We start from the raw sequence: 24,141 nt of genomic DNA on the forward strand, positions 1-24,141 counted from the left end.
GGGGTGGGAAGGAAGGGGGATATTTTGTAGCTGTCACCCTTCAGCTGTAGGTGTCACTGAATTGTCTGCCCTCAGCCAGGCATGTGAGGAGAGGGAGGAGGATGTTATTTCTTTGGAACCGGGACTCCTTTCCATCACTGCCAGGCACAGAAGAGGCAGGGAGGGAGCCTTTACATACCTTTCCCCTTTCCTTTCTTGCCCCAGCCAGGGAGCCTGTGGCCACGGGGAAAGGGGAGCTAAGTTTTGCACGGCGAGCTGCAGACAGCAGCATCTTGCATGCAGCTCACTGGAGCTCTGCTTCCCCCCCAGGGGAAGCCTGCACAGACAGGCAAGGAGGCAGGAGACGGTCACCGCCGCCGCCCAGCCCAGGCCCTTGGGGAGCAAAGGGGGCGGGGAGAGATTCCCCTTTGGGGTTGCTGGGAATTTCGGGGCGTGCCCGGGGCTTTTAGCTTCTGAAAGTGAAAGTGTCGCTCGGGGTTGGGGGCCAGGCGGGGAGAGAGGCGGGGGCTGGGGGCGGGGAGTGGAAGCGGCTGGGGGCGGAGATTGCCCCTCTGGAGCTGTGTTGCTGTGTGTGCGGGGGGAGGAGGGTTCTGGCCGGCCGCCGTGCCCCGCTCTCTGCCAGGGGACCGGGGAGCCCGGCGCCGGGAGGGGCGGGGGGATGTGCCTGGGCCGGGGCGGCGGCGGCGCTGCTGCAGGAGGAGGAGGCTAGCGGGGCTGCGCTCTGTCCGGCGGCCCGGGGCCGGGGGGATGCCGCGGCGCGGGGGCCGGGGGGGAGCCGCTCGGAGGAGGCAGGCAGGCGCCGCCGCCGCCCGGAGAGGCCGCGGAGGAGCGGAGCGGAGCAGCCCTGACATGCCTTTCCCTCTGCCTCCTCTCCAGCGGCCATGTTAGCCCGGAAAGCCTCGGCCAGCGCGGCGGCTGCGGGAGCTGCCTACCCGGCGGGTAAGGAGCGAGCCGGGCAGCGCGGCCTTTGCTGGGCAGCCGGGGGCGGGCTCAGCCCGCTGCCCTGCCGGCGCGGCGGAACAATGACCCGGCCGCGGCAGGGAGCGAAGCCCGGCGCCGGGCAGCGCCGCCTCCCCGCCCGGGGGCTGCTCGGAGCCCGGCCCGCAGCGGGAGGGGGGATGTGGCGGCGGGGAGCCGATGGGCTGCGGGGGGCGTCGCGGCCAGACCGCGCGGGCGGCGCCGATCCGGGCTGCGCTGCCCGGCGGGGTGGGCAAGGCGGCTGACAAGCGCCGCGCACCGCGCGGGGCCCGATCCTGACCCTGCCGGCTCCCCGCCGCCGTGCCACGTTTGCGGGCCGCTCGGCGCGGCTGCACCACGGAGCCAGGCGGCGGCAGGAGGCGACTTGCTCCCGGCCTTGGCGCTGTCCACGAGCCCCTCTGCCCGCTCACCGTCTGCTCTCCCTTCCTCGGCAGGCAGGGCAGGTGAGAGTGGCCGCCAGCTGCAGTCTTCCCCGGGCATCGGAGCCGGGGGATCCCGGACGGGAGCTGGGACCGGCCCGCCGTCACCCATCGCCTTGCCGCCGCTTAGGTCGAGCAACGCCGCCCACACGGTGAGAGCCGGGAATGGAGGGGGCAGGGGGCAAACGGCTGGCTTGATCCATTTGCAGTGACCCTGAGCGGGGCAAAACACTCCCCCTCCAGCCCCGGAGCATGTTCATTCTCCAAATGCAACCACCTCCCACCAGCCGCCCCCCTCCCGTATTAATAGAAATGAATGTGCTAGGTGCAGTCAGGCTGCCAGCCAGCCCGTCTGCCAGGGAGCTGTGAATGAGACTGGTAGGATGCCTATTAATTACCCTGCCTGTCTGATCGTGTCTCATTATTCCTATTCCCAGCCTGCTTTCAACAGGCATAGTAAGGGGGGAGGAAGGCGCTTTTTTGAGTCACCTGAAGTTGGCATGGTTGAGATAGGACCCCCATGAGTCCTGTGTGAAGGGCTCAGGCTTGGGGAGATGCGGTAGGTTAGCCAGGCTGTTATCTGTAAAATGAACAATACATAAACACTGCTCAGTTCATTTTGAAGGCTCTGATTAAATGTGGCATGACTAGTTTTGAAGCTGGCACCTTGTGATTCCATTGAGAAGCTGCAAATTCTCTCCTCCCCCCCTCGTCTGTTTTACTGTCTGATTTTCAGTGACAACTTACACCTTCCAGATTTGCATGGAAGGCCACACTGCTGGTACCTGTGTTCATATGAATTGACATTGTTTTGAAAATGAAGTTAGTCACTGTCATTAGCGAGTGGCCTTTGCTACAATGGAAAATAAAAGCTGTTCTTTTCTCATTTGTTTGATTAGCTCAGGCTGATAGCTCTTTCCCAAGGTAACAACTATTACTGTATTCAGGGACAGTAAGTGGATGAAAGACTGATATTTTTGCTGCAGCATTGCACTAAGGAAGCATGTGCTGCTTGACCTGAAGGGGATTTTTATTTTTCAGGTCTGTGGTATCTCACATTATCTTCCAGTCCTAGCTAATCCCAGAGGAATGGAAATTCACAAGTGTGCCACTATTTATGGATGAGAGAGGGCATATCCTCAGTCTGTGACTGAGTGGATGGGGCAGGTCTATATGATTATATATTAGCTCTAAATATCTCAATTTTTATAGCACAGATTTTAAATGGTGAAAAATATATTATTTAAGAAGCATAGTGAGAATATTTTTCTTTGCGCTAATGATTACTTCATTGGATATTCACATGCTATCTTGGTAACCATATGGCATAGCTTTCAACTGTAATGTGATTATGGGCTGATGGAAGGTGGAACTCTGCATTTGGATATTACTGTGGCACTGACTTTCTATGCTTTGTGTTAAAAGCATTATCCATTTGCTTTTAAAAGAATAGGCCTTTTTTAAACTAAATTATGCATTTAGGTTGCACTAGAAATACTGATATGATAGTGTACAAATTGCAGCTGCATACTCAAAATCAACATCACTATATATGTGCCATACAGTACGTGTCCACAGATACAAGTGCCAAATTTTGTTCTGAGTTACACTTATGTGAATGAGTCGAGGTGGTGGTTGAATTAAAAAGGAATTAGCAGCAGTTTTAAAATGTTTCTATTAAGAGCAGAACATAAGGCAATAACAAAAATCTTAAGCAGTGAGCGTGCAGATGCGTGGGTCCATTCTTGAAGAACACCCTGGACTTAATTGGAGATCTGCATGGATACAGCTAATCCTGAAAAATTTCCACTGCATCCAGGGAACACGTTTGCTCTTCCACTTTTTTTTTGCGGAAGAGCAAACGCACTCTTTCGGAAGCCCCAAAGTCCTTGTTCCACGAGGAAGAAGGGGGCTTTTGAAAAAGGGGTTTTTTTCCGAAATTTGGCCCAGTCTAGACAGGCCAAATTTTGGAAAAGCCTCTTCTGACAAAAGTATCAGAAAACTATACATTCTGGCTGTGTCTAGACTGCATCCCTTTTCCGTAAAAGGGATGCAAATTAGACACATCGCAATTGCAAATGAAGCGGGGATTTAAATCCCTCCCCCCCCCCGCTTCATTTGCATAAACATGGCTGCCGCTTTTTTCCGGCTCGGGGCTTTGCCGGAAAAAAGCGCCAGTCTAGACGGGGATCTTTTGGAAAATAAAGCCTTTTCCGAAAGATCCCTTATTCCTTTTTTCCTTTTTTTTCCTCTTAAAAAAAGGAATAAGGGATCTTTCGGAAAAGGTTTTTCTTTTCCAAAAGATCCCCGTCTAGACTGGCGCTTTTTTCCGGCAAAACCCCGAGCCGGAAAAAAGCGGCAGCCATGTTTATGCAAATGAAGCGGGGGGGATTTAAATCCCCGCTTCATTTGCAATTGCGATGTGTCTAATTTGCATCCCTTTTACGGAAAAGGGATGCAGTCTAGACATAGCCGGAATGTGGAGAGCATTTTGCATATCTTTTTCCGATAGATCCTCACAGTCTTGGCATACCCATAGAGACTGACTTGCATAGCTCTACTCACAGAGTTGGGACATAATCTTGACAATACAGACTCCCAATCTGTTTTTTGTTTTTGTTTTTGTTTTTGTTTTTAATGCATAAGGTTGGATAAGCACTGGTATTGTTAGCTCTCAGGTCCCTCTAACTTCTGATTGTTAGAATCTGATGCTTTTGGAACATATGTTCTACCACACACAACACATTTACCCTTGAGTACTCTCTTAGAAATATTGCAGGATGTTTTTCTGAATTTTGTAGGTTGTTAATTTGTGGTTAATAGAAGATGCTAACATAACTTTTTATAGGAAGAATCAGATGTGACATTAAAATAGCGGGTTATAACTGTAAAAACCATTTGGATATGCCCATTATATTATCATTTTAGAAACTCAGTCCCAGTGACCTTGGTTAACACTGACTGACTAAAATCCCTTTAATGTTACGTCCTAGTGCGTCCATAGCGACCTGTGTTTAAAAAGAAACTTCTCATCTTTCTGTCTGAACTGTTTCCCCAACGTCTCTCCATATGCTTAAATGGCCCTTATCGCCATATCATCTGAGTGCTTCCCAAGTAACTAAAAATAAAAATAACAATCTCTCCCTTTTGCCTTCCCAGACTGCAGGAAAAATAGCTTGGCTAGTTTACAGGTTCTGAGTATGCTGTAGGGATGTAATAGTGTAGTCGATTAACCAATAAGCAAAAGCTTATAGGTTAATGCTATAGACTACACACATTTTCCCCCCCTCCACCTTGCCAGTACATTTTTTAGCAGGCTAGCCAGCAGCCCGGTTCAGTCCTGGCTCATGCCAGGTCTAGGACCTACCCTCGCTGTGGCTCTGTATTTAAAGTGTATTAGGAGCTGGGTGGGCAGGCAGCCCGGCTCGGTTCTGGCTCACGCCATATCTTGGAGCTCTGCCCCTCTCTAGACAAGGGCAGCTGCCATCCTGCAATGCTGCCTCTTTATCTGAGGCAGCAGCGTGGGGCGACAGGCAGCTGGTCCATGAGGGGAGCCGATTTTAAACTGGCTTCCCTCGCAGACCAGCTCTCACCTGGCACCCCATGCTGCTGCCTTTGATAGAGAGGCAGCAGCGTGGAGTGGCAGCAGGCTCCTCAGGAGTGAAGCTGGAGTCCACTGGCTGCCAGCCCCATCCCTGGGGACTATAGAATAATCAAGTAACCGATAAGAACTCATGAGGTTAATTGGCTATTCAGTTAACCGCTATTTAACATCCCTAGTATGTTGTGTACATGAAGAACTTAAAGAGGAAGGGAATGAGTTTTGCATTTAATTCTGAAAGGGAAGAGATCCATTGTCATTCTAATCTCGTACAGGAGGGAGTTAAGTAGTCTTAAGGGCATATCTCCACTTGCAGGAAGATCAGCACAGTGGTGAGCCTCTGATTCGATTTAGGGATAAAGACCCACTAAATTGAATGCAGAGTCCCCCCCCCCATCAGTGCTGGTACTTCTACTCCTCACGAGAAGTAAGGAAAGTCAACAAAAATGTTTCTCCCATCAACTTCTCTCTGTGAGGACGACGCAGAAGCTTGGCTTAATGTATGTTGACTCCAGCTACGTATTTTACATAGCTGGAATTATGTACCTGATGCTGACCTTCCCCCATAGTGTGGACATGGGCCAGGCTTTAATCACACTGACAATTGACCAACAAAGCTATTGTCATTCACAGATGCTTAAATCCCTCTGCACACTTTGCCTGGGTAACAGGGATGTCATCCTGTAGACGACTACCTGATTAATTGATAAATTTAATCTTATTGGTTAATCTTGTGAACTACATGCATCTTCCCCTCCCCCCGCTGTCTCTGTATCAGAGGCAGTAAGGTTGGGGGAATAGGAGCTGGTGCCTGTGAGAAGCTGGCTTAAAAGCTGGCTCCCCATGAGCACTGAATCTGCCTGTCCCCTCACCCCCACAGCACGGAGGATAAGGGGGGGCAGGCTGGAGACCATATGCGTGGGGAGCTGGCTTTTAAGCAGGCTCCTATTGCATGCCCGTTCCGTGTACCTTCCTGCTCCCCTGTTGCTGCGTCTTACAGAGGAAGTGGGAGGGAGACAAGAGCCGGTGCTGGGAGGGAGCCAGCTTAGAAGCCAGTTCCCGCCAGCACTGGCTCCACAGTGCCACCTCTTGCCACCCTGCGCTGCTGCCTCTGTTAGGGTACGTCTAAACTAGATGGCTCCATCGACGGAGTCATGTAGATTTGTTTGTTTGGCAAAGGGAAATGAAGCTGCGATTTAAATCATCGCGGCTTCATTTAAATTTACATGGCTGCCATGCTGAGCCGACAAACAGCTGATCAGCTGTTTGTCGGCTCAGCGCGCTAGTCTGGATGCTCCCCTGTCGAAATGGAAGCCTTTTATCGACATCCCCGGTAAACCTCATCCTACGAGGCATAACGGGGATGTCGATAAAAGGCTTTCAGGTTGGCGCAGAGCGTCCAGACTAGCACGCTGAGCCGACAAACAGCTGATCAGCTATTTGTCGGCTCAGCGCGGCAGCCATGTAAATTTAAATGAAGCCGCGATTATTTAAATCGCGGTTTCATTTCCCTTTGCCGATCTGTCTAATCTGCAAGGCTCCGTCGATGGAGCCATGTAGTCTAGACACACCCTTAGAGGCAGCAGTAAAGATGGCGGGGGCAGGAGAGGCTGCCGCAAAGCAGCCTATGTCTGCCAGGGGTCCGTGCTCCTCACAGACAGAGGCTGCTTTGCATCCCACGGAGCAGCCTCTGTCCACAGCCAGCCTGGGCCCACCACAGACAGAGGCTACTTCGTGGCAGCAGCCCCTGTCCACTCTGCCAGCTTCTTTTGTATTATTGCAATTCGGAAGCTTTATCTGCAACGGGGTGGGCTAAGGGGCCTTCATGGACTGGATCTGGCCTGAGGCCACCCTGCCCCTGCCCCACCCCTGATCTACAGTTACTGGCATCATCCATCTACTTCAGAGTCAACATACTCTGAAGACCTGGGGATGAGGGAGCGCGTGTAGTCTCCTTCTCCCCGCCAAGGGCGCGTGATGGCTAGAGAGAAACGCTAGCTGTTGTAAAACAGCCTGTGTTTCTCTCTAGCCACCATGTGCCCTGGGCAGGGTGGGAGCAGGAGGCGAGAGACTTCGCACACTCTCCCTCCCTCCCCCGCCGCCCTCAAGCCAATCAGGGCCTAGGAGTGGGGGGAGTGCACAAAATCTCCTCCCACTGCGGTACCTAGAGGGAACTGCCAGCTATTTTAAAGACTTCATGTACTCCCCCACCCCCAGGCCAATCAGGGTCTTGGGAGCAGGGGGGCATGAGAATTCTCCTGGTCCTGCCCCTTCCACCTGAGACCCCACCCCTTCTGGGGTGGCCCGGGTCCACTTCAGAAATTTCTGATGTGGCCCCTTTTTAAAAATTATTGCCCACCCCTGATCTACACTTACTGGCATCAACCATCTTCTTCAGAGTCGACATACTCACCATGGTGTCTTGTGTGCAGTCAGGTCAGCGGGGGATATTCTCCCATTGATGCCAGCTATTCTTCTTGTCTTGGAGGGGAATAAGTGTCGACAGCAGTGCGCTTGGAGATCAATTCATTGCATTTAAGCAAACATGATAAATTGACAGACAGTCAATCGATTGCTGCAGCGTCGATCCACTGCACAGGATAGACAGTCTCCTTCTCCCAGTGCCTCAGACTGGATTGACCTTCCTTCTGAAATGCATCAAGACACATTTTTCTCCTGCATGAGCCTCCTAAAATTTCCCTATAGCTTTCTTGTAGTTAGATGGACCATCTTCCATCTATGCCCTATTTTTGTGCCTCAACTCATAATCCTAACATTTATCTTAAATTACAGTATAATAAAGGTTCCCAAACTGGTCCACAAAGAGCTGATTGGTCACATGCTGCTAGTTCTCCTTGTTTTTAATTGCTACCTCTCAGTAAGACAGCTGAAAATACATTGTTTTCCTAGTGTTACTTTTCCATGTAATCAGCTGCTCTCATTGCGACAAAGATATTAAGTGAGTTTGAGTAGACCTGTCTCTACAATAATGAGTGACAGAAAAGGCATTGGTAAGACAGTCTCTTTATTAAGATGTGGTCCATGCTATGGAAACTGTGTGCTTTAAATATTTAATATTGAGTCCAAGCTCTTCAGGGCAGGGAGTTTGTCTTTTTAGAATTTGTCTTCTGTAAAACACATGATAATAATCAAACCCATGTAAATAATGCACTACACTGTATAATACAGGTTGAATCTCTGTGGTCTGGGACTTTGATCCAGCAACACAAATGGTTGTGAGACTAGAGAGCCCCAGCCGTAGAGGTTGCTGGTGGCTTGGTGCGGAGCAGGGCAGCGGAGTCCGGGGGACACCAGAGCTCACAGCCAGTGGGGCAGAGAAGGCAGCGTGGCTGCTGGGAGCTCTGACAAGGTGGCGGGGTGGTGTGAGGTCATCGGGGTTGCTGGGAGCTCCGGCAGGGCTGCCCCAGCTCACAGCGCTGGGAGCTCTGGCAAGGCTGCTGCAGCTTGCCGGGTCAGAAGGCTAGGGAGGAGAGCCCAGCAGAGGAGGCTAGTGCCCCTCTTCCAGACCTTCCCTGATCCAGAAAACTCCCTTGTCCTGGCCTTGAGGGTGCCCAGACCAGGGAGGTCCAATCTCTGTTGGCTAGTGAGGTATTTTTAGACTTTATGAAGCACAAATACACTTGAATCCATCTATAAAAAAGGGCATTCATACATACATGCAGGCAGCTAAATAAGCAATGAAGTGTGCTACACCTGATACCCATATGCCGCTTGCATGTTATGGGCAATAAGGCTGAAAGCCAAATGCCTTGACCTATCCTAGAGAGTAGAGTATTTTGTGTAACCATCTTTCTAGAAGCATTTTATTGCTTTTACAAAATGTTTTCCCCCCACATATTTTTATAACATCAGACTGACAAATCCTGGTTCTACTGCATAGCTCTACAATCAGAGCTTTTGTCAGCCCATCATATTGCTTCTTTAATATGATTCATTGTAGGGTTCTGATGACAACATAAACTGTTGTTTGGGTTTTTTGTGGAATTCATTCATTGTACATAATAGTTTAACGATTTCCCAGTTAATACATAAATCTATTTTAGGATTTTCTATATTGCTCATTGCTGTACAATCAAGGATAAGGTTTATACTTGATCCTACAGCATTAGGCAGTATAACAATAGATTTATGTATTGACTGGCTTTTGTCTACACATATAAAAGCGATTGCTTATCAGTCCCATTTGGTTTTGGAACACCGGAGACAATTTATAATTTGGAAGTGCAGGTTGAATCTCTCTTCTCTGGCATGCTCTGGCCTGGCAACATCTGTGGTCGAGCATGATTTTAGTTAGCTGGATGTCCACTTATCATGGATGTGGTCAAGTTTCACACGGTCCTATAAAGTTTGTTTACAGCCACTAGTCCTGGCTCTCAGTGTTCTGTGCTGTTATTTAGCTCTAATTTACCCCTAAAAGTCTTCTAAGAACCCAGTAAGCCCTGGAAGTGTTGGTAATGCTGCTAGACAATACTGACCTCTCGTGTTTAGGCAAATTCTCTGGTTCGGCACCAATCAGTCCCGAGGGTGACAGACTAGAGAGGTACAACCTGTATTTACAACTACAGGTTTGATCTCCCTGGTCCAGCACCCTCAGGACCTGACTGGTCCCGAATGATGGAATTTATCAGACCAGGGGAGGTCCCCTACTGCCGGCTTTCTAGTCTGTGCTGGCTCTGCTTTCGGCTTTGGCTGGTCACCCTGCTAATGGCCCCAGCTGGGCTGTTTAAGAATGGTCCCAGCTTGTTGAGATGCTGTGCGGCCCTGGCCACAGCCAGGTCCCCAGCTGCACTGTTGTGACCCTGGATCCGGCTCTCCTATTAGGCTGCCACACAGCCCCAGTTTCAGCTCCAGCTCCCCGGCATGCACAGCTCCGGCCCCCTGCCGGGCTGCCACATGACCCTGTCTCCCCTGCTGGGCTGCCGTTCAACCCCACTTCCCTTGCCGGTCCCCCTGCGTGTGCGGTCCCAGCTCCCCTGCCGGGCTGCCGCTAGCCCTGCCGGGCTCCCAAGGGGTCCCTGCAGCCAGCTCTCTTGCTGCCTGACTCCCTGCCAGCAGGGCTTTCTGGCCTGGGAACATCTGGTCTAGAGAGTCCCGGTTTAGGGAGGTGTAACCTGTAATATAGTTGTGGTTGTAGAACAGCTTGCCTTGGAGCCCCTAGTCTGCACACACTGATACATTTCTGTAACATATATTTATTTTAGTCCGAATTTTTCCAGTATGGGTCTTTAGTTGAAGAGGATATGTGCGTATTTTGTATCCTGTCCTACCTATTTCCATAAAATGAACAAATAAAGTTTTGCTGCAGCTAATTTACAATTATGAAATAATAAAGAGAAAACATTTTTATTTTTATTTTTTCTCTCTCTTTTATAATTTATATTCCCAAAGAACTCTAGCAGAGGAATTTTTCGGTGTCAGACCTGATCTATTGATAAGTTTTAGTGATAATTGTGAGAAGAAATGACCTATAAAATAAGTTACGGCTTTGAAAATGTAGTTAGGAAAACATCCTGTTCAGTGATATATGCTGCACAGGTCTATGCAGATGTATCATAGAATCATAGAACTGTAAGGGACCAGAGCAGTCATCCAGACCAGTCCCCTGCCCTCACAGCAGGACCATCTCTGACAGCTGTCTGTCTAACCTGCTCTTAAATATCACCAGTGACAGAGGTTCCACAATCCCCTTAGGCAGTTTATTCCCATGCTTAACCACCCTGACAGGAAGTTTGTCCTGATGTTTAACCTAAACCTCCCCTGCTGCAATTTAAGCCCATTGCTCCTTGTCTTATCATCAGAGGTCAAAAAGAACCAATTTTCTCCCTCCTGCTTGTAACACTTTTTTAGATACTTGAAAACTGCTATCATGTGCCCTCTTAGTCTTCTCTTTTCCAAACTAAACAAGCCCAGTTCTTTCAGTCTTCCCTCATAGGTCATATTTTTTAGACCTTTAATCATTTTTGTTGCTCTTCTCTGGATCTTCTCCAGTTTCTCCAGGTCTTTCTTGAAATATGGTGCCCAGAACTGGACACAATACTCCAATTGAGGCCTAATCAGCACAGAGAAGAGCGGAAGAATGACTTCTTATGTCTTGCTCACAGCACTCCTGTTAATGCATCCCGGAATCATGTTTGCTTTTTTTGCAACAGCATCACACTGTTGACTCATATTCAGTTTGTGGTCCACTAGATCCTAGATCCTTTTCTGCAGTGCTCCTTCCTAGACAGTAACTTCCCATTCTGTATTTGTGAAACTGATTGTTCCTTCCTAAGTGGAGTACTTTGCATTTGTCCTTATTAAACTTCATCCTGTATCGCTCTGTAGCTGCTTGGTTACAGGAGTTTACAAACTCCTCTACAGAAGCAGGAAGGGTTTATAAACCTCTCAGGCTTACACTGTCAGATCAAAGGATTGTGAATGCAACAAGCTGTTCACTGCTGCACTAGGAAGTGCATAGACATTTATAGCTCTACAGGCCCATTAAGAGTGGTTCATGGAACGTACAAGCCTCACTGAGAAAGTTTGGAAGTTCTACAAGCCTGATCTTGAAAAAAAAAATCCAACACCTACTGTTCAGACCTGGTAGGCAGAGATTGAGCAAAACCCTGCTGAGAGTTCAATCTCTGCCCCTCGAAACTGGTTGGAAGAAGAGTGCTATGATTTCTATGAAATACTATCCCTGGATTGTGTGTGGGAGAGGGAGGTACTATCTTTCATATCTGGTTAGCAGGGGCCTGATAAATCTGAACTCCCTTCAGGTTGTTGCTTGGGAGAAAGAGTTCTCATTCACCCCAGAACTACTTGGTGCTGTAGGAGCAGGAGAGTGGGCTGCAAGTTACTTTTGAGCCCTCTTTCTCTGTAAATAACTTTCTAGTACTTACCTCTGCTTCTGTACTTACAGTCTCAAAAAGCAGCTGTGTGACACTGAACAACTGGTCTAGTGCTATCTAGAATCTAGTGAGATGCAATAAAAAACCCCAGCAGTATTCACTCTTAATTTTTTCCACTCATGTGCAGGATAAATTTTGTTATGGGCACCAAGGCATATGAGGCTGTGTACCACCTGTAGAAACACATGCTGGTGGCTGCTGCCAGCTTTGTTCACTCTGCTAATCAGCTGGTGGGCATTGGAGTCTCTGCTGGGCAGCTGCCCAAGTGCTCAGCTTACAGTAGAGCCTGCTGAGCTGTCTTGCCAGTTTTATTCTTCTGCTTGGAAAACCTATGTGCAGCAGGACACACACTGAAACTGTCTAAAGGCTCAAGAAGGCAGAATTATATTGTTTAAGATTTGGAAAACTCATCTGAAGCTATGTACATTAGTAAACAATTCCTACTTGCAATTGCTGAGTGGATAAATAGATTTGTTTTTTAACTCCCAGTATAAGACAAATAACTTCAGTTCAAGAAAGGTACATCCTCTAGTGAAACCTACAGTGCTGTAAAATGCAGATGCCAACTAGTCCTTAAAACCAGGAGAATCAAATTTAAAAACTAAAGTCAATTCAAGTTTAGATTGTGGCACCGAGTGCTGATAAAAATTCTGAAAGAGACGTTTTCTTCACCATTTCAGTCTCATTGTTCATAAACAGTATTTTGTACTCTTGAATTAAGTATGTTCCAATTTTTGTTATTAATGTGTATCTTAAAATGTGCTTGAATTAATGTTACAGAAGAAACCTTAACTTCTCAAATTTCTTGGTGTTTGGGTTACATTACACAAACACCACATTTTTACATGATTCTTATTTACCCAGTGTTTTAATTCTATATATACTGAAGCCTTCCCCTTAGTCCTCTCCCAAAACCAAAAAAATCCCCAAACCACTTCTGTGTGATTTGAAGCTTCTGAAATATGCTTACTGACAGCTCTGTGGACTGAAGTCCTCTCTTCACCCACCAGTAGTATAGCACAGTGTTTCTCAACCTTTTTTTATAAAGTACCCCTTTAAAAAAATTATAAGTACCCCCAGCTCTAACTCAATGCCCTCCCCCTCCCCCAGAGCCAGGCACTGGATGTATGGTAACCCTACCTTTGAAGTGCCCGCTCCTTTATCTGACCCTGCCTCAGTGGCTTGTCTGCAGAGAGCAAGAGGCGCACCAGTGCTGGGCTTGCTGTATGGGGCTGTGCGCTCCCACACTAGCCCAGCGCCTCCCTAACGTTGTGCTCAGGGGCAACTGCTCCCTCCCCCCCTCACTATGCCACTGATGTGGGAGGGTTCTTTGGAGCACAGCTTATTGTGGCACTTCACCGCCTTTTAGCTCCGCTCCGCAGCGTTCTGGGGAAGGGCGATGGGGATGCGTTGTACTGAGCTTCTGGCGGGGGTGGGGGTAATGCATGTCTCCAGGTTCAGCCGCCCTCCCCACTGGAGCACCCTCAGGAGGCTGCCGGAAAGGAAATGAACTAGGAGAGGCAGCCGTGGAAGTGATTTTATTTTTCCTCCCCTCCCAAACCCGTCCCCCAACTTGGAACTGCCCTGGGTCTCACCAGAGCCGCCACCACTGCAACCACGCACTTATCCCACCAGCGCTGGGGCGTGTGCACAGAGCGGCTGTTAATGTCTGGGCGCGCAGCTCCAAACATTCAATCTGACGGGCGCGTGCCACCGCCCCCTCCCCGATACCCTTTGCAGGGCAAAATCCCGGACATTTTTTGCCAAATTTCACTTGTGTTGATGTACCCCCCCCCCCCAGACTTTTCTCATGTACCCCTAAGGGTACCACCAGGGTTGAGAAACACTGGTATAGCACACTCAGGAGCACAGCAACTTTGCAGTCCGTGCCACACCAGTATTCTTCACACTTGACCTGGAGGAGTTGCCCTGAGGGGTCACAGGATAGTTAAGACTTCTTGGGGGTTTAATTCAGTGTTTCTGAGACTTCAAGCAAGAGAAGCAGTTAGTTTAAGTATCTCTATCTCTCCATTATGCTTGAATGATACAAACTCCCGAATGATGCCAGTGTGTTGTCAGACTTCATTTAAGATCAGTGAGATTTGATTAGAATCATAGAGCTGGAAGAGACCTCAGGAGATCATCAAGTCCAGCCCCCTGTCCAAGGCAGGACCAATCCCAACTAAAGCAACCCAGCCAGAGCTTTGTCAAACGGAGACTTAAAAACCTCTAGGGATGGAGATTCCACCATCTCCCTAGGTAACCCATTCCAGTGCTTCACCACCCTCCTAGTGAAATAGTTTTTCCTAATATCCAACCTAGATCTCTCCCACTGGCCTGAAATCAAGTGTACTCTAGTCTTTTCTGAATTTCATTTTACTGGACTTTTAATAATGTTCTTCTGCTTGCAAGACCAGGAGAAGGTTCAGATGAAAGTCTACTGGCCTGATCCTCCTGTCTGACATCAGTGCATCTTTGGTGAATGGTTTGGTATTATTTTTGATGCCATTAAGTCAAGTGGTGAGATGATAGGAGACTTCTACAGGGGAGGGATAGCTCAGTAGTTTGGCCACTGACCTGCTAGAGCAAAGGTTATGAGCTCAATCCTTGAGGGGACCATTTAGGGATCTGTGGCAAATCTGTCAGGTATGGTACTTTGTCCTGCTGTAAGGGCAGGGGACTGGACTCAATGACCTCTCAAAGTGCCTTCCAGCTCTATTAGATTAGGTATATCTCCATTCTTTCTCACACATTTGTGTAAGACCAAGCAGAAAGAAGGAAGCATTATAGTGCACCAGTTGACAAAATGGCATACCACATTTGGTGTGCCATTTTGACAATTGGTGTACCACACAGACACATGGTATAAGACAGTTTACACTCTGAATTACACTTTGAATAGACAAGCAGTCAAAGAGTAGAAAAAAATGAAGTGTTTCCTTCCTATTTTGCAGATGGGGAATTGAGAGACTAAGGGTATGTCTACACTACCCTCCTAGTTCGAACTAGGAGGGTAATGTATGCATACCGCACTTGCTAATGAAGCCCGGGATTTGAATTTCCCGGGCTTCATTAGCATAAGCGGGGAGCCGCCATTTTTAAATCCCCGCTGCTTTGAACCCCGTGCAGCGCGGCTACACGGGGCTCGAACTAGGTAGTTCGGACTAGGGTGCCTATTCCGAACTACCGGTACACCTCGTTTCATTATTTTATCCTTGCAAGTTTTCCCAAGAAATTAATGTAAAAAAATCAGACCCCAGGTCATTATAACCCAAGTTCATTACAGGTAGAAATGAAGAAGTAACATTTAGATTCTTAAGGCCTGTTTCTCAGAAATTCTAAGAATCTTCAACTTCACTTGAAGTCATTGGGACTGTTCAAAAATCAAGTTCTTGGAACCATGTTCATCCTGGGTTTAACTCCATTGACTACATTTTTGTTACTTTAACTTTAATTAATTAGTTTTGTTACCTTCTAAGACTCAAATTTATTCCTCCATTGACTTCAGTTGAGTTATATTAAAGATAATTTGAGTTGTAAAGTTACACAAAGTTATTTTTAATTTTAATCATTTTAATTTACAGCTTGTAATTAATGTATTTACAGATTATTTAAGGCCCTTTTTACAAGGCTAACTATCCTCCACATACAGCAAATGAGGAATTACAAAGAAATCAGTGTTAGAAGCAAAGGTTTGCTTATATATTTCTTGTTTCTCCTTACAAATTGCCATTATTCAGATCATTACAGGAGTGCAAAATAGGTTTTGATTTGTGTGCTCTTTGAGGCAGGAATTTGTTTGTTTGCTTAGTGTTTGTAGAGTGTCCATCACTCATTCCTGATAGGTGCTGTTGTAATACAAATATAGGACTCAGTTCAGTGGTGGGCTTAAGCATGTGCTTTTAAGCCCTGTTAACTTAAATGCATTGCAGAACTGCGGCTATCAAATCAATACATGTAACACTCAAGTCTCTTGCACTTTTGTAATAACCAGATTTTTTTTCTTTTATAGTGTCAAAACACATTTTCTGTGGCTTACGCTAGTATGTGACAGCTTTTGTCCCACAGCAAATTTTGGAAGGAGCTAAAATCCTGATTTGTAAGAATTTGTAGAGGAGGTGGAACTAAATGTGCCTTATCAGTACAAGTTCCTGCAGGCAATGTGAATCTCTAGCAAAACTGAAACTGCTATTTTGTATTCAGTAGAGTCAAGTTTAATTTCCCTCAAGCATATTTTTGATATTATTGGGCTGTTGCCTTGCAGATTCCCCTGGGGAAATTATTAGTCCATCATAGTACCATACCCTTGTTTGCCTTGTTGCAAACCTCTTATTTAAATGATTATGACAGTGTGGAAAGTGTAGAAGAAGACGAGACAAGAAGATCTTTAAAATCCAACCAATAACTTAAGATATCATGGGGCTATTGGTCATGTTTTTAACGTAGCTATAAGCAGCTTTAGAAAAATGGTTAATTGAAGTGAATTGGGCATGGTGGGGAATATCAGAAGAAATTTTGAAACATTTAAAAAAGCATAAAACAAAATGTTCTAACTGGAAAAATATTGTTTTTAATTTTAGGTTGGAGGCAGTAAGCACACAATGAATGAACATCTGCATGTTGGTAGCCACGGACAGATTCAGGTTCAACAGCTGTTTGAAGATAATAGCAACAAGAGGACAGTTCTGACAACACAACCAAATGGGCTTGCAGCAGTAAGCAAATCTGGATTGTCAGTGGTGCAGGACAGGCAGATAGACAGTGCTCATAGACAACAAGGGAGCTCCAGTTCTTTAAAATTAACGGACGGAACAGGGAAGCTGAAAGCCTCTTTTATGACACCAGAACAAGCAATGAAGCAATACATGCAAAAACTATCAGCCTTTGAGCACCATGAAATTTTCAGTTACCCTGAAATATTCTTTTTGGGTCCAAATGCAAAGAAGCGGCAAGGTGTGCTTGGAGGTCCAAATAATTGCGGTTATGATGATGACCAGGGGTCTTATGTGCAAGTACCCCATGATCATATTGCATACAGGTATGAAGTCCTCAAGGTTATAGGGAAAGGAAGTTTTGGGCAAGTTGTCAAGGCTTATGATCACAAGACCCATCAACATGTGGCGTTAAAAATGGTAAGAAATGAAAAACGGTTCCACCGCCAAGCGGCAGAAGAAATTAGAATTCTGGAGCATCTAAGGAAGCAGGATAAGGATAACAACATGAATGTTATTCACATGCTGGAAAACTTTACATTCCGCAACCATATCTGCATGACATTTGAGTTGCTGAGCATGAACCTTTATGAGCTAATAAAGAAAAACAAATTTCAGGGCTTCAGCCTGCCACTAGTTCGGAAGTTTGCCCACTCGATTTTGCAGTGCTTAGATGCGTTGCACAAAAATAGAATCATTCACTGTGACCTTAAGCCTGAGAACATTCTGTTGAAGCAACAGGGTAGAAGTGGTATTAAAGTAATTGATTTTGGCTCTAGTTGTTATGAGCATCAACGAGTCTACACTTACATTCAGTCACGTTTCTACCGTGCTCCAGAAGTGATCCTTGGTGCTCGTTATGGGATGCCTATTGATATGTGGAGCCTGGGCTGCATTCTAGCAGAGCTTTTAACAGGTTACCCACTCTTACCTGGAGAAGATGAAGGGGACCAACTGGCCTGTATGATAGAGCTACTGGGCATGCCTGCCCAAAAACTACTAGATTCGTCAAAAAGAGCCAAAAATTTTGTGAGCTCTAAAGGTTATCCCCGTTATTGTACCATCACCACATTGTCTGACGGTTCTGTAATACTTAATGGTGGCCGCTCCCGCAGGGGAAAATTGCGTGGCCCACCAGAGAGCAGAGAGTGGGGGAACGCGTTAAAGGGATGTGATGATCCCCTCTTCCTTGACTTCTTAAAACAGTGTTTAGAATGGGATCCTGCTATACGCATGACACCCAGCCAGGCTTTACGGCATCCCTGGCTTAGGAGACGTTTGCCAAAGCCTCCAACTGGAGAAAAGACATCGGCAAAGCGATTAACAGAAAGCACTGGTGCTATAATGTCAACTTCCAAGTTACCTCCAACGTCAACCTCAGCTTCAAAACTGAGGACTAATTTGGCACAGATGACAGATGCCAATGGGAATATTCAGCAGAGAACAGTGTTGCCAAAACTCGTTAGCTGAGTTTGAATAACCCAATGCTGGTCATACAAGAAATTGTACATTGCTGAGCCTTATTCATAGGAAAAAGTAGCTCAGATTTTTTTTATTTGCTCAATAACTTTATTCATTTGTATCTTTTCAGCACTCATTTTAAATGTAAGAAATGTTGATTTTTTTTATAACAATAGGGGGACAATGCTTTAAGTTTTTATACTTCTTTTTAAAAGTGTTTGTTTTCTAAAGTACAATTAGCCTTACTGTAATCAGTGTGGTACAGTAATAAACATCAGTGGCAGGCCACTGGTTACAACACAACTGTCATGCATTACAGCTTGGTGTCAAAGGTTTTAACCATTTTTTCCCCATAGCTCATATTCATTTTTCCTTGGGGTAAATTTGCAATACTCTTTCATCTCAGAATTCATTGCAGATGTAGGTCCTGATCCTGCAAAACCCTTAGGCTACGGCTACACTAGCCTTCTTCTAGAAAAGCTTATGCAAATGAAGCATGGCGTGGAATATCACCACGCTTCATTTGCATGAATAATTAGCAGCTGCTTTTGCGCAAGAAGCTTTTCTGCAAAAAGGAGCTGTGTAGATGGCTCTTTTTTGCGCAAAAGCCCCCTCTTCCGCAAAAGCCTTTCTTCCTGCAGGAAGCAAAAGCCTCTTGCACAAAAGTGGCTGCTAATTAAATATGCAAATGAAGCATGGCAATATTCCACGCCGTGCTTCATTTGCATAAGCTTTTCTGGAAGAAGGCTACATTGTAGCCTTAGCCTTACATGGGTCTGCTCATTTGAGTACAGCCAAGTATCCATGGAAGAGTTTGTTTGCAGAACTGGAGCCATAACAAGTTGTAATTTTCCATATGGTAGCTTGGAAGAAATGATATTTTGTAACAATGACACATCTGTGTCCTATAGACTTTTTAAAAGAAAAAAAAGTAATGATTAAAACAAATGTTCAAATATAGCTAAAAATGAAAAAAAAAGTCCATAACTAAAATTACCCTATTGGGATTCATTCTATGTGTACAAGAGACAGATAAGCATACAGCGGGAGGATAAAATGAAGGTGGGAATATGTGTTTCTCTAAAACTTAACATGACAGATGAGCTACTTTCTAAAGATGAAGTAATATAAAACAAAATGTTTTGCACAGAAGTTTAGGTGTATAACCTATATTTATGTTTGGTTTCCTTTTTTCTCTCCTGTTTTCTTCTCTTGGCGCTTAAGTGCAGCTAGGCATCCCTGCATCACACATTCAGAGCTGACTGTGCTCGTGCTGTACCTTCCAGACTGTTCACGCAACACAGATTTCATAGACCTTTTTTTTTTCAACTAATCTGTCTGATGGACAAATTCTTTGGCACATTTTAACTTCAGATCAGATCACTGTTCAAGGGCCAATGTCATTTTGCATCTTCTAGATAACTATTCATTTTTAGCAAACAAGACACTAGACAAGTTATTACCTAAAGATTATTAATTGTAAGCAGCTGCAAGTGTTAATTGTTTCCTCAATAGAATGCTTGGAAGACATTAACTTAATCAGTGAAGTAAGCTGATGCACTACATCTCTAAAGGGGAAAAAACATTAAGGAGAAGATAAGTGGTATGAATTAATGGTTAGCATGGTAGCTGAAGAGAACTTTGAAGGAACAGTAGAGCTTTACATAGATTTGTATTCGTGTGGGTTTTTTTTTTAAGTCACGGAAGGAAGATTGTCTTTTTCAAGGAGTGATCTCTATAGAGTTAGGGATCAGATTGATCACCCATGTAGTAAGTTTTCACTAATACCAGTTTGTTAATATCAGTATTATATCACAAGCAATGACCATGGTCATGACAATGACAATGTATGAAATACATGAAAGAATTTTTTTTAAAATAAAACATAATCAAGAAGGATTTGCAGATATCAGTACATGAAAGGTTTGGGTGGGTTGCATAAAACTTTAATAATGTTCTTATGTTTATATTAATTAAATTACTTGTAAAGTTATTTAAAAGACTTAAAGCATGGTCCCCAGAGAGGCCAAGAAAGTTTCCGGTTAAGTTCTCATTCATACTCATTCAGCATTTTCACTTAAAAAGAAAGTAACATAAGTTTTATTTAACTTATAACTCTGGGGGCAGGGATGGAAAAGAAATAACACTATTCTCAGGACAACATATGATACAACCATTTGCCAAAAGCTCAGAAGAAAATCCTAAAAATTAATTCTGGAGAAGGAAGGTCTTTATTGAGGATTGATAAACTAATTTTCTTACTGTATTTTTAAAATGATAGTTCCTGACTCTGGTTAAATTAAATTATTTAGAAAGTGTTAAATGTACACAATTTTATACAATATATTGAAGTGCAATATATAAACATGTATGGAATCATATTAAATATGAAATGTAATACAAGTAAGCAACAGTGACTTCTGGAACCTAAATATTTGGTGATGTACAAAAGGTAATTTATAGGTCTGGAAAAACATTTATTTACATGTAAAATAAACCAATTAAGCACCTAGGATCTCTCCCCGCAGCCAGCTCATTAAGAAATCAGCAAGAGTTAAAACATAGGACTTCAATTATGGTATTTTTTAAATTTAAGGTGAAAATATACATAATTTCATGGGTCAGAAATGGGCTAAAACCCTGTTTTCTTTTTCATATAACTGATTTTTAAATGCCAATAAAGCATTTGTGATCATTTTTATTCATAAAGCTACCGGAAACTTTTAAGCCAAAATATAGTGTGCGGAGCTATTTTTGAACCCAAATACAGTAAACTTCTACATATGAAAGAGCAGCTATATTATGGATTTTAGTGATATAGTTCTTGTTATTGTAGCTTATTTATAAATATAAAAGGGGGAAACAAGAAGATGATATTGCCTCTTGCATTGATGTGGTTTGATAAGGGCTGATAATTAGGCCGATAGAAGTGGCTTGGAAACAGTGCTTAGTCTCACATGTTACCATTGTCTAGAGACGGCTGAGCTATTTTCAGATTTAGTAATAGCATAGTGTCTTGTCTTTGGTTGCAGTCTCATTTGGCTCAGTTTCTTGCACCACCGGAGTGTTCATTACCACTTAAATGTGTTGGAACAACAGTGTGATGCAAGATGTGTAGATTAACAACAGAGTTTAAATTGTGCTCTTGATGTTAACAATGTGCCTTTTGTTATAAATGCCATGTTGTAGGGCAGGCATCTTTGCCTCTTTAACCCTTTGAATACTAGATAATAAGGATGAAATCTATTTTTAAATACTTTGCCTATCTTATAACATCCTTTACATTTTCAAGGCCTTAATAGAACACATAAGGCAATCATACTATGTTGGATAAAATATTCTGTTTTTGTAGTAACTTCTAAGTTGCTTAAGGGGTTAAAGATGGCACTTCATGGTTAGTTATATCTTAACATCGGACTGATTTTTTTAATATGTTTTTGTTATGGTAACAGTAGACAGAAATCAGCTGTATTTGTAAAAATTTACCTCAAACTGTTTAATTTTATAGTGTGATTTAATCCCAGGGCATTTGGTATGAACCAAAGTGCATTCCTTTTATATGTGCCTGGCTCTAGTAAAGGTGGCCAGGGATTTTTACAATTTGGGTGCAAGGCACTTAAGCCACTTTTAACTTGGTGGGTGGTTTGGAGTGATAAAGGACTCCATAAGAATGTTAGAACACTTTAGACATACGTAGCATTGGGCTATATTTGAATCTTTAGGCAAGTGTGTGCATTATTTGATGCTCTCCATTTTTGTAACTTTTTTTTCACCATGAAGAATTTTTCTGGTAAGTAGGGGAACTTTTTTTAAAAAAAATTCTTGCTGTCAGTAAAGATTTTAATATTGCCCAACTTGATGCTGCGGTAGCATTTAAATAAAAAAGCATTTGTGAATTATTGTTTGTAGGGGCTTGTACATCTCTGCTACAAATTGTAATTACTCAGCTCAACTGCTTCAATTATGTCTAAGCAGTAGCTTGAGTTTGTATTGAGCAACGACTTAGACACGTGACTGTAATATGCTGCAACTGTGTGTACTGAAAACATGTGAAAAATGATTGAATGTGGATTGTGTATATATGTTTGTATAATTCTCTGTGAGATGCTGCTGTCGCCACTTAACATTAAATATGTTGTAGTGGATTTTAATCCTAGTGGCCAGTTTTATGATACTGTATGTATTGTACAGCTGATGACAGGAGTAAGACTGTTTTAGTGCATATTTGTTACAGTTTATTGTTGTGGCCAGAGATCATTTCAGAATAAAACTTTATGTCCTACTTTTCCTCTTTCTACTGCAGTTTGGGTTTTGTCTTGACTGTAAGGAGCCTTTGGAATGCTGGCATTTCCTTGACAAATACAAGCCTTTTCCTGTGCCCATTGAAGTCAATGGCAAAGTGCCCTTGTTTTTTGTGAGACTCTATGGCCAAGATCCTCAAAGATTATTTTGATGCCTAAATCTCATTGAGTTAGGCACCTTAATATCTTTGAGGATCTGGGTCTAAATGCTAAATGAGACCTATATAAGTATCTACAGATTAATGAAGCCTGATTTTTGTTGCTTTTTTGCATCCCTTAAATATTGTGCAAAGACTGCTTCTGGCCTGAAACTTCTCATGTTCATCTCAGGAGCTAAAGTATAATTTTTAAAATTATTTTTAAATCAAGTTGTTACCACACTCCAGAGAAAATAAGCCTTTGGTAGAAGTTTTCCCTATATAAAAAAAGCATTTAGTTGCTTTTAAAAACTATTTAACATTAATTTTAAATAGCTTCTGTGATTGTCATGTCATTTATGAAAACAAATCTTTTTTTTTTTCTTTTTTTCAAAACTTCCAATAAAAGTAAATGTCAGATGTTTTGGGATGTAAAATGTTATGGGATTGATCAACATGACAAATTTTAGTTAGATATTGGAGAAGCAGTACCCAACAGTATTTGTCATAGCAGAGAGGCCTATGTACCCAATGTTCCTTGGTGCTAACTATGTATATTGGACCAAATTCTGCTCCATTAAATTGGTATAAATCCCGAATAACTTTATTCTTCATTGTCAAATTACAAGGATCCCAAATACAGTTAATGGGCCAAATTCTCTTCTCAGTTACACCGGGGCACCTCCAGAGCATCTTCATTGAAGAAAGACACTAGTATAACTGAAAATAAGCTGATACTGGAAGCCTGTGGAGTTTGATGTCACTTTTAGTACCCTTTTCTCACTGTAACAGGGGATTTTGTACTTCTATAATAGGATAATGAATGCATAGAAATGTAGATGGAAGTTAAATTAAGTGTTTATTCCCAAACCCACATAACCAATTCTAATACAATTTCATAACAGATAGAAGTTCACCATTTTGCCCATCTATATCCTCTTTTGGGGTCAGGACAGATGCTGTATTTTGTTTTAAAGGATTGCCCTTCCCTCTTAAATGTGTTACCTTTCCTTTATTTTCACTACCTCCAGCGGTATATCTTTCTATGCAAATGCCTCTCTGTTGCTTCTGCTTATTCATGTAATATGTTTGTATGTATTAAACAGCATTTCCAGTACAAGGAAAAAGTGTCAAGGACAGGAGAGGGAAATGTCATTATATAGCTGTATACATGTGCGTGGCTCTTTAGCAGTGGCCCATACATATTTCCTGTGGCTTTTCCATGGCCAGGTGACTGGAGTACTATCACTACAGATTTGACTTCTCCAGGTTTTCTATTCATTGATCCAAATAAAGAATATGAGAAGCATAAATATTCACAATTGGGTACAGGATAGAATTTCTCAATTTGTGTTGCTGCTGCTTTTCTTGTAAAAAGTCTTTGGCTCTTTATTTTGAATACCTTTTTTCACCATCCTGAATTAGCTTAGAGTTGTCCCTTAGCCTATTTCAAAACATGTTGAGAAAGGCCTAGAGAAGCAACTCAGGGAGGACTTTCTGTTCAGAGGGCACGGTGCGTGAAAAGGTATAAAGACACTGATGGGGAAAAACAGACCGTTGTGTTTAGGTCAGTATGTTTCCTAAGGAAATGAATGCAGTGTAACATGTTCTGCTTTAGGCT

General features: G+C 44.0%; 1 protein-coding gene across 3 annotated transcripts; it reads left to right on the plus strand.

The window, feature by feature from the left end:
* Window positions 1-586: 586 nt before the first annotated feature.
* On the plus strand, window positions 587-22,369 carry DYRK2 (dual specificity tyrosine phosphorylation regulated kinase 2). 3 transcript variants are annotated; one of them, XM_075931376.2, is made up of 3 exons: window positions 589-939; window positions 1,413-1,549; window positions 16,490-22,369. In XM_075931376.2, exons 1-3 carry the CDS (start codon window positions 882-884, stop codon window positions 18,089-18,091), a joined length of 1,797 nt encoding a protein of 598 aa, XP_075787491.1. In that variant the 5' UTR covers window positions 589-881; the 3' UTR covers window positions 18,092-22,369. The 3 variants fall into 3 exon arrangements, with proteins under 3 accessions (XP_075787496.1, XP_075787491.1, XP_025039678.1); XM_025183893.3 differs by lacking the exon at window positions 589-939 and adding an exon at window positions 15,516-15,601 and having other exon boundaries at window positions 1,534-1,549; XM_075931381.2 differs by lacking the exon at window positions 1,413-1,549 and having other exon boundaries at window positions 587-939.
* Window positions 22,370-24,141: the final 1,772 nt, after the last annotated feature.

The sequence above is a fragment of the Pelodiscus sinensis genome, chromosome 1 (genome assembly GCF_052426305.1).
Source record: "Pelodiscus sinensis isolate ZL-2025 chromosome 1, ASM5242630v1, whole genome shotgun sequence".
Classification (NCBI taxonomy): Eukaryota; Metazoa; Chordata; order Testudines; family Trionychidae; genus Pelodiscus; species Pelodiscus sinensis.